A 10,266-nucleotide genomic window follows, 5' to 3' on the forward strand; every position below is an offset into this window, starting at 1 on the left:
GTCTTTATTTTAAATAATTTCCAACCTATAGAAAAGTTACTGCAAGACAGTGAACACTCACTAATGGTTAATATCTTGTGAAACTTATATATGTTATACACATTCGTCTATTCACACACACACACACACACACACACTCTCTCTCTCTCTCTTTTTTCTGTATCACTGAGTATTGATACAGAGGTGTTTCTGGAGACATCTTACCTCTATTGTAAATACTTCAGAGAGTGTTTCCTATGAGAAGGATATTCTCTTATATAACACAATGGAAGTACCAAATTCAGGAACATGATGTAATACTATTAGACAGTCCATGGTAAAATTTCCCTGTCGTCCCAGTCCTGTTCTTTCAAACTCTTTTGTTCGTTTTACATCCAGGATGCATGTCTTCCTGCCATCGTCCTCAAGGCCCGGTAGGAACGGGATTCACGGACAAGGGCAAGACGACATGCAGAGGCCCCGGGCCCTGGGAGGGTAGATGGGACGCCTGGGAGGTGGCGCTGGCTCAGCTCGAAGGCCACGCCATCTGATCCCCCCGCCGGGACCACGGCAGGCGGGGCGAGGCGGTCCTGGCTCACGCAGGGCACCCGCTCACCTGTCTCTTCAGTTTCTTAATCCAGAACAGCGGTCTGCAAACGTTTACTGTAAAGGGCCGGATAGAAAATATTTTAGTCTTTTCACCCAACACGGTCGCTGTTGCAACTACTCAACTCTGTCCTTGCAACAAAAAAGCAACCACAGATAGTATATAGATAAATGGGTGTGGCTATATTCTAATAAAACTTTATTAAAACTATTTCATTGTGAACTCCCCATGCCCACAGCCTAGATTTTCTCATTTATATTTCCCTCCGCTTTCTTTATCACCTGCCCCTATATCCATCTGAATTTTTGATGCATTTCAAAGTAACTTACAGACATTGATGTACTTCTCCTTAAACATGTCATTGTCATAAACCATCTTAAAGAAAACTTTCCGCATTGACAATTTTGAAGTGTCTAGGAAGCTGTTTTGCAAAGCATCCTCCACTTGGATTTGTCAGATTGTTTGCTCGAGATGAGATTTGGGTTGAACGTTTTTGACAGGCGTATCGCTAAGGTAACAATGCTTCTGGGGAGATCTGAAACATGCCGTTCTCAACTCTGTTCACGGAGGTCCTGTTTTCCAGCTCTGTATTTTTAGCAAGTGCACTGTGTAGGTCAGCTATTCAGCCATGCTGGAGGTTAGTTAGCACATTATTTCATACAGTTTCACATGTCAACACATTAATAAAGCCGGTATCGCTTTCCCGATTTATCAGGTGAGAGAGTAGAGGCCCCAGTGGTTAAGGAACGAGCCGGACGTCTGGTCTGTTTGCAGCAATGCCCGTGCTTGTCCTCTGCGCTAGGCCGCCCCTGCTGTCTACATGGCAGTACAGCTAGAGTCCTCGCCTGCCGGCCCCCAGGCCAGTAGCTATCTTCAAGTCAGTGCTAGAGCATGAAGGACATAGGGAGATTGTTGTCCTGGCCACTCCTGGTGACCTAAACTGAGCCCAGGGACCCTTATTTCTTCAGAGTTCATCCAGTTCAGGAGGCGACGGGTCTCTCAGTCCTGGGGTTCTGGGTGGCAGAACCTATAGCCCGGAGCAGCATCTTCCTGAATGTTCTGTCGGAGACTGAATGAGGAATCTCTCGCTGGCCTTTCTTCTGGCCCAGCTACTGTGCTCCAAGGGCGAAGCCGAGAGCCCGCTCGTCTGGGCGGAGGGGGAACGTCACTTCCACTACGGCACCAGGCTGCCGGCTGCCAAGGCCAGTCACGCCAACATCATCAGGCGGGAACAGACCTTCCCGCAGGTGCGTGAGAACAGCCAGGGCCCGGCAGCCCCTCTCTTCTCTCCCTTCCCTTCCTCCTCCATCATTTATTGAGCATCTACTAGGTACTAGGCCAGGTGCCATTCTAGAAGCTGGGCTATTGCTTAGAGTCCTTCCTCTCATCAAGTGTGCAGTCGAGTGAGGAAGTCGACCCACAAAATATTCCATAAGTAAATAAGAAAACATACCAGATGGTGAGACATCCCATAGAGACAACAAAACGGGTAACATCCGTGGGTGTGACTGGGAGTTATTCATGGGGCCAGGGAGGGCCCCACTAAGGCAGTGACATTCGAGCCAGCCGCAGATGACAAGCCAAGCGTCAGCCATTTGAGAATCTGGTGGAAGGGTGTTCCACACAGAACAGCACGCGCCACGGGCCCGGGGCAGGGATGCGTTTGGCATGTTTGAGGACCGGCCGCTGGGCAGGAGGAGAGTGGGCGGGGCCTTGCCGACAGGCTGCAGAGGCAGCGGCCAGGGCAAAGGCCCGAGGTGGGCATGTGCTTAGGGCACCTGGAGAACATGCGGGGCCCTTACAGGCGGTGTGAGGAGAGGCGGTGAGGGGGATAACCCAGACCCACAGGCCGTGCCAGGGAGACCGGTTTCTCCTTTAAGTGCGTGGGAAGGCCGCGGGCTTGGACCAGGGGAATAATGTGTGGTTTGCATTTTGTTAAAGACCATTCTGGCTGCCAAGCAGAGGAGGGGCTGGGGGCAGGGGTGGGGGCCGGGAGACCCAGTGGGCTATCACAACAGTCCCGGTGGCCTGGATCAGGGCATGGCGGGGGAGGAAGCCATGCACCTGTGCCTCCTTGACCCCTGACGTGCCACTCTCTCGTCCCAGGTCCTCTCAGTCCTCAAGGAGCACACCCCGGGTCAAGACTGCCAGCCAGGTCTTGCTCCAGACCCAGACCACGGCCTGCACCTGACCCTCCGCAACCACAGCGGGCCCGGGACACCCTGCTTCTCCAGGAGCTGGAGGTGGGTGGCTGGGTCGGGGCTGCCTGCCGCTTGGGAAGATGCTGTGACCTCCCTTTGTTTTCCTCTGGCCAGAGCGCCCACTGCTGCCTGGGAGCCCTTGCCATCTAGTGGCCATTGTCAGAACTGCAGGCCAGTACCCTAGTGGGGACCAGAGCTTAACTGTGGGTGAGACTCCCCTGGGCCTGGCTGACCTGGGCTTTAATGGTGGGATTTCTGGCACGCTCTCCTCTTGCGGGGAGTCTCCTGTCGGCAGCCCTGACACCCCAACATCCAGCCCTTCCTATAACCGAGAGGCAGCAGCTGGACTGTCTGGGTTTGGGGTCCAGCCTAGCCTCTCCCGAGCTGGCACCTTGCTCCGCCTCTGCTTGGTTTCCTCGCCTGTAACGTGGGGGGTGATGACTGCACCTGCCCCACTTCCCATGGGATTAATACTGCAAGGAGTAGTGTGTTAACTTGTAGATCACTCGGGACGGCGCCTGACACAACGCGCCCACGAAGCATTAGCTGCTGTTATTATACAACCCGGCCGCCCAGGGAGCTGGACCCGGGCGGGGCTGGTTCCCTGCCTGCTCTGCCCTCATCCGGCCGGCCGAGTGATCCGTTTCTGTGAGAGGGGAGCAGATGCACTTCACAAGGTGGCTGGTGCGGTTCTGGGCGCCGCTCCCTCTGCCCACGCAGCGCAGACACGCAGTGGGCGCTCCATCGGCACTGGCACTGCTGCCCCGGCCCGCCCGCCTCTCCCGCCTCTCCCCGCCTCAGTCTCCTTGGCCCACTGCTGCCTGGGCAGCCCTGCCATCTAGTGGCCACTGTCAGAACTGCAGGCCAGTACCCTAGCGGGGACCAGAGCTCAACTGTCCTGAGCACCACCCCTGCCACCCCCCAAGGCTGGTGCCCACAAGGATTGGGATGAACGGCTCAGTGGCTGGCTTTAGGCCAGGTGCTACCCACATGTCTCCACCTTGCCGAGACGTTGGCAGTGGCCCTCACGGAAAACCTGGCCTGCGGGTAGAAACACCTGGGCACTGGCGGTGTTGGCGATGCCCAGGGCCTCCGGGATGAGTTAAGGCAGAATCTCTGGGGGGAGGTCTGGGCATCAGGAATCCTTAAGCTGTTGGACGCCGGGTTGCTAGGCCCCTGGGTGTGGATTTAATAAGCACTTCCTGCAGTCGGTAGTATTCTGAGCCCTGTGGCCTGGGCGCGAGGTGAGTGTGGGGGGAACAGGGCCCCTGGAGGTGGCGGGCGGGCACAGCCTTTTCCCTACAGGGCCAGCCTCAGCCTCCCTAGCCAGCCCCTCCCTGAGCCCGGGCCTGGTAGGGGACAGAGACCAGGGGCCAGTGGCAGGTCCAACTCAGGCCTCTGCCCCCTGCCCAGCTCTGCGGCCCCAGGCTCAGCCTGGCCTGCTGGGGCGGGCCCCCACCTCGCCTTCTGGGCGCTTGGTCCAGCGGGAGGGGAAAGTGGGGCTCAGTGTCCTCCGCCTCCAGGCCTCTGGTTCATGAGAGGGGTACATGGAGTCAGCCGGGGCTGGGCCCCAACTTGGCCCAAGAAAGGACAGAGATTGGAGGGAGGTCAGAAGTCAAAGGAAGCCCTGTTAGGACCTGGCGGCTCTCCCCCCACCCCCTGGCTAGGAGGCCACCTGTATTGACCATGATGTTGGGAGAGGCAGGTAGGGACCAGCCAGGCAGACCTGACATGGCTGTGGGCTGGGAGATGGGGGTCAGGAGGGTTTGAGGCCCTCGAACGCCTGTGGGCAATGGGGAGCTATAGAAGGCTGTGGCGTGAAGAGTAAGCTGGCTGGAGGTAGAGGAACGGATCTGGTCCCTTCCTGGTCCCAGGGAGCCTGGTGCTGGGGCGTGTGCCCACAGGTGGACAGCTGAGGCAGAGGCCGTGCTCCAGGACAGCAGGCAGCCTGTCCAGCCCCTAGGAGGCCTGCCCACACAGGCTGCCAACCAGAGCCTCTGCTTGGCTGAGTACTGCTGCTGGGGGACCTTGTGGGGACCCCTGGAGGTGGCAGAGCTGGGGTGGGGGGGACTGTGGCTGCCCCCCCTCCCCCACCACACACACTCCAGGGCAGAGGACACAGCGCCAGGAGCCCCGAGCCCTTTGGTTCTAGCAGTGCCAGGAAAGCCATAGGTGACGAACACGTCCCGGTCCCTGTCGCTGGCACCGAGGACCTTGTGTCCACTTTATCCCTGCGAGGCCCCCACCTGCCCCCCTGTGTCCGCAGCCCAGGGTTGCACTCAAGGGCGAGCCCAGCTGGAGAGGACCTGAGGCTTGGCGCCCCTGTGACAAGGCTCCTGTGCCCGGGGGTGTGTCAGGGGTGCACTCGGAGAATGGGACAGAGGGCAGGGGGCTCTGTGGGGGGACGGCCCTCTGGCCCACCCTGTGCCCCCTGCGCCCCCTGCTCAGAGGCATGTGGGTCTTCTGTGCCTCAAGCCTTAAACCGATCCCGCCTCAGCGTCCCTGCCCAGCTGTAGCCAGCAGGCATCCTGGACGGCGTGGCGGGCCCCCTCCTGCCGCTGGGCCCTGCAGGTAGCTGAGCTGTGGGGCCGGAGCTGGGCCAGGCAGGTGTGGCCCTGCACCCAAACCCGCCCCCAACACCGGGGCCCCCAGCCCGGGCCCTCGCGCTTGGCCCGGGGCACCGTCTCCGTCAGAACGGCGGGCCTGCAGCCCAGCCCCACTGCTTTTCGACTCTCCCGCCTCGTCTCCCACGGGCCTACAGCCTTCGTGCTCTTGCGGCATGCTGTCTGCGTTCCCGAAGCTAACGTCCCTTTCGCCCTGTCTTACTCCCTGTGGGACGGCCACCCACGTTCCTTCAGTCCCCATCTGGTTGCTGTTGGATACACGGCTTTGTTTCTATTTAGGCCGCTGCCGTAGGACCCCGGCACCTGTGTCTGGTTGTGTGTGTGGCTCGATGGTCGTTAAGGCTTCTGTCCTGGTCCCTAAGTGGCTGCTGCCCTGAGCGTCCTCCCGGCGGTGCTGGGGACCTCGGGCCTGTCCACAGTCCAAGCGCGCCAGGCCCCCGAGACCCGGCCCGGCACCAAGGCCGGCGTCCCTCTGACTGTTAAATGTGCCCTCGACCCTGCTCATGTCTCTGCCACAGTCCCCGAGGTCGGTCTGATTCCTGCACACCCCCACCCCTGCCACATTTGGAGATTTGCTCAGATGCTCAGTTCTCAGCGCAGCTGTGGTTCGTCACAGTGACAAGACGCAGAGCAAAGGCCCCAAAGTGGAAAGCGCGGGGCGGAGGTCCCAGGGGCACCGGGCGCTGGCTTCCAGGGGCCTCTCCCAGCGGGGCGCAAAGCACGCCAGCTTCGAAGTGTGACAGCACGTGTGACATGTTGTCTACCTGGGGAGCTCATTAGAGACCCCGTGCCCAGGCGTTTTCCGGGGGGCCAGCCACGCAGGCAGCCTTCGCCTGGCACGCGCCTCCATTCCAGACTCTCAGCATAAACCGCCCGATCATACAGTTTAGGTGCAGTGAGGCCCTCCTACCAGCTCTGGGAATGGTGGGAGGCCTCCCCAAATCCAGGTGCCCAGATGCCAGCCAAGGGCGACCTTGTGCGTGGGTCTCCCGGGGGGGCAGTCTCCAGTGCCCCCGCCTTATTCCAGGTCACAGGCCCTATGTCCTGGAGGCCTGGGTCATCAGGGAGGCTAGTTTTCCTGCCTGGGCCTGGGATGTGGGCAGTGGCATCTTGCCTGCCACCAGGACCCCGGAGGCCTCACGGTGGGTGGTGGCTGCCTGTTGCAGGGCCCCTGGCCATGCTGAAGGCTGCCTACTTGGAGATGACACTGTGGCCCCTGGACAAGGTGTGGCAGCAGGGGGCTCAGGAAGTTATGTGGCAGCCGCAAGCCTGGGCGTCCAGGATGCCAGGGAGCAAGGGGTGTCTGGGCCCCTCAGGGGAGCCCTGGGGGACATGAGAGGCACTCTGAGGCTGGTGAGGGGTGAGGGGCAGGACGTGGCAGGTGGGGGTGGCCCCGATGGCTCTGCTGTGCCCTCTCCAGGCTGCCCACCAGATGCCAACGCCACCTTCTCGTGGGCCCCGAGGGGCCTCTGCCAGCGCTTGCTGGACCTGTGCGGCCTCGCAGCCAGGCATCGGGGCTTGTCCTTCCCTGTGTTCCTGCCCCCGCCGGGCACTGCGCTCTGGCACCCGCGGGCCCACGTTCCTGTGACGATTGCACGTAGACTCCTTCAGTCCCCGCTCTGTGGGTGAGAAAACCGAGAATTCTTCACCCCACTTATGTTTTATGAGCCCTTCCTCCGAGCAGGTGCGGCTTTAGCTGCCGTGGGTGTCGCCGAGAACGAGGCAGGCCTTTGCCCTGCAGAGACCAGTGTGCTGGGCGGCGGGTCTGGACACGCTGCCCAGGCATCTACGCCGGCGGTGAGCAGCTTTTGCCACGAAAGGCCCGAGAGGCCGGTCCGCAGGCTTTGTAGGCCCAGTGGTCTCATTAGAGTGGTCTTTATTTATTTTGTTTTTTTAACAACCCTTTAAACATGTGACACCCACTCTGTTTGCAGGCTAACCACCGGACCGCGATTTACCCGCCTGCGCCTGGCACGTCGGGTGGCGAATGCTGCAGAAACGAGCCCAGCCAGGTGGGTGACGGGCGCGTTACAGGGCGCGGCCGTGGTCGGCGGCCCAGGCGGAGGGCGTAGCCGTGCAGGGCCCAGCGCAGGGGGCGCGTCCGGCCTCTCTGTCCGGGGAGCCAGCGGGCGGGGGTGGACAGTGCACGGAGGGCTGACACCGCGGGAGGTGACAGGCTCCAGGTGGCCGGGGCGGGAGGTGACAGGCCCCAGGTGGCCAGGGCGGGAGGTGACAGGCCCCAGGTGGCCGGGGCCTTTGTGAGGACTGCGGCTTCTATGCAGGTTTCCAGCTGAGGAAGGACTCGATCTACCTTTAAAAAGACCCCTCTGCCCCTGGCGTGGAGAATCCGGGCGGGGCGGGGGCTGGGCACAGCAGCGCGGAGCCCAGTGTCTGCGGCTGTGGTTCTGCTGAGAGAGGCAGCCGGGGAGGGGTGGCGGGGGCCCGATTCTGGGCGTCGGGAAGTCCGCCCTGTAGCATTTGCTGACAGATGGGATGTAAGTGGTCAAAGAGAGGACCCAGGGATGCCGCGAGGCTTTTGGCCTTGACGACTGGAAGGGCGGAGGGTCCCTTTGGGAAGCGGTGGGGCTGTGGGGACAGCAGATGGCTTCATCCGTTTCCCGCGGCTGCGGGAGCAAATCCAGTCGCCACAGACGTAGTGGCTTAAAACGACAGGTGCTCCCCTGTAGTTCTGGAGGTCGGGGTCCGAGTGAGTTTCAGGGGGCTGACGCTAAGGGTCTGGTAATGTCCAGGTGCGGCAGGGCTGGTTCCTGGGGGCTGAGGGGAGGACCCACTCCTTTCCCTGCTCCTGGGGACGACCCGCCTCCCCCGCCCCACCTGCGCCCCCCTCCACGCTCAGCAGAGGGTGTGACGTCCCCCCAACCCCAGCGTGGGCCGAGGCCCCTCTGCTCCTTCAGATCCCACAGGGTCGACCTGATCCCCCTCCCTACATCCGAGGACGCTCCAGAGAGAGTCCCCGCTTGGCTGTGGGATCCCCGAGGCCTCCCGCTCCGGGTGCCCTCTGGTCCGACCTCCCATTTCTGCTGGTGCTTTTGCTGCCCGGGGCCATCGCAGCAGCTCACGGAGCCCAGACGTGGCCCGTCCCTCACACACAGCGACCAGGCAGCTGCGTCTTCCTATCCCCAGCCTCTCCTGCCAGCCTGCTCCCTCCTCCACCTCACTCTGCGGTCTCCCCACGAGAGCCAGGTCCCTCCCTCGGAGGAGCTGACGCTTGCTGTGGGGACGGTTTACGTGGGGCCCTGGTCACCGCTGAGCTGCAGGTCCGGGAGGTGGGGCTCAGTCGGGCACAGCTCACACTCCGTCTGTGCTCCCTGCAGGAACTGCTCAGTGGTGGCCGTGCGGCCGCCTGCAGGGAACAAGCCCCTGGACCTGGCCTGGCGACCAGCTACCTGGTAGACAAGCTGCTGCGGAGGCTCGGAGAGCCGAACGGACCCGCGTGCCGGCCGAGCCCTGCCCGCTCCCACTGCTCCCACTCCGCCTGCTGGGGGCCCATCTGACAGTGAGTCCTGCGCCACCCTCCTCCCTGGGAGCCCCTCTGCCCTTTGAGACGCAGCAGCAGGACCTTCAGAGGCAGGGGAGCATGGCCGTTCCAGGGGCCGCAGGGAGCCTGGGCCCTTCTGGTCCCAGGCTGAGCCCCAAGGTTACTCGACAGCCCAAGGTCATATGGGACTAGGCCTCCTGGGCTACAGAGCCAGGCTTTTGTCCAAAATAGAAAAGCCTGAGTCTGGGGCCCAGCACAGAGGTGTGGAGAGGGGCTTGGGGTGCCAGGCCAGCCCCCTCCTGGAGGGCCACGCTAGGGAGGTGACAGGCAGACCTCCGGTTTAGCTGGAAGGCGGCTGATTGAGTCGACTCTCAGGGAGGCGGAGTCTGCAGCCAGGTGAGGTCAGGACTGGGTGCAGCTCACGCCTGAGGGTGGCCCTGCGTCTCGCCTGTGGACCACGAGCATGTGCTGTTCCTGAGTCCAATTCCTTGGTGCCAGGAGGGTCTCACCTCGGTGGGCAGGCCTGGCACCCAGAGCTGGGTAAAGACTGGTATCAGTGTGAGGCTGTTATAATCGCATGAGTGGGGACGTGGGGGCTTAGGCCCTTGCTGGCCTTCCTGGAGTCAGGGGTCCTTCTCACTGCTAGGTGGCCTCATCTTTGAGTTCCACAAGTGTGACCTTGGGCTGGCCTGTGACCTTCAGCTCCAGCATCTGACAAAGGAGCTTGTTGTCCCCTTTGTGAGGCCGGCCTGGGCCAGCAGCTGCCAGTGCCCAGCCTGCGATCCACAGATAGCGCTGCCTCGGCCCAGCCAGACGCCCCTGAAGCTGCTGCTCGGCAGCAGCACCGGCCGGATGGGTCAGGACGGTCCCCTCCCCGGGCCATCTACTGCCCACTGTGCGGAGGGCAGAGCCAGGGCTGTGCGCTTCCTCCCTTGTGTTGGCTGCACCTTCGGCCAAAATCTTCTTAATGCGTTTTTTTCCAATGGCTTCATGTACCACACAATTTAAAGCGTACAATTCTGTGGCTTCAAGTATATTCGGAGGGTGCACCCATCACTGCTGTTAAGTTTAGAACACGGTCATCACCCCAAAAGGCTCACCCACACCCTTTAGCCAGCACCCTCCAGCCCTACTGTCTGTGGATCTGCCAATCTGGACGCTTTGTATAAAGGGAATCATGTAACATGCGACTGACAGCTTTTCACCCTGCAGAAAGCTTTCGAGGTTGCTGCACGTGACTGTCCCTCGTGCACCCTTGGCTGTCAGCTGTCCCTCTCAGGCCCCGGAGCGCGTGGGGAGCGGGCTGCACCTCCCCCCGGGCTGCCCATGGGACACTGGCCGCCGGCAGGCCCTGCA

At 61.4% G+C, this 10,266-nt stretch overlaps 1 protein-coding gene across 1 annotated transcript in view; it reads left to right on the forward strand.

The window, feature by feature from the left end:
* LOC107518211 overlaps positions 1 to 10,256 on the forward strand; it is a 31,334-nt gene extending 21,078 nt beyond the window's left edge. The window contains 4 exon segments of the mRNA XM_036225878.1: positions 2,693 to 2,829; positions 7,346 to 7,423; positions 8,747 to 8,858; positions 8,861 to 10,256. Coding sequence (XP_036081771.1) covers positions 2,693 to 2,829; positions 7,346 to 7,423; positions 8,747 to 8,858; positions 8,861 to 9,102 — 569 coding nt within the window. The 3' untranslated portion in view covers positions 9,103 to 10,256.
* Positions 10,257 to 10,266: the final 10 nt, after the last annotated feature.

Source organism: Rousettus aegyptiacus, unplaced genomic scaffold (assembly GCF_014176215.1).
Source record: "Rousettus aegyptiacus isolate mRouAeg1 unplaced genomic scaffold, mRouAeg1.p scaffold_m13_p_8, whole genome shotgun sequence".
Taxonomy (NCBI): domain Eukaryota; kingdom Metazoa; phylum Chordata; class Mammalia; order Chiroptera; family Pteropodidae; genus Rousettus; species Rousettus aegyptiacus.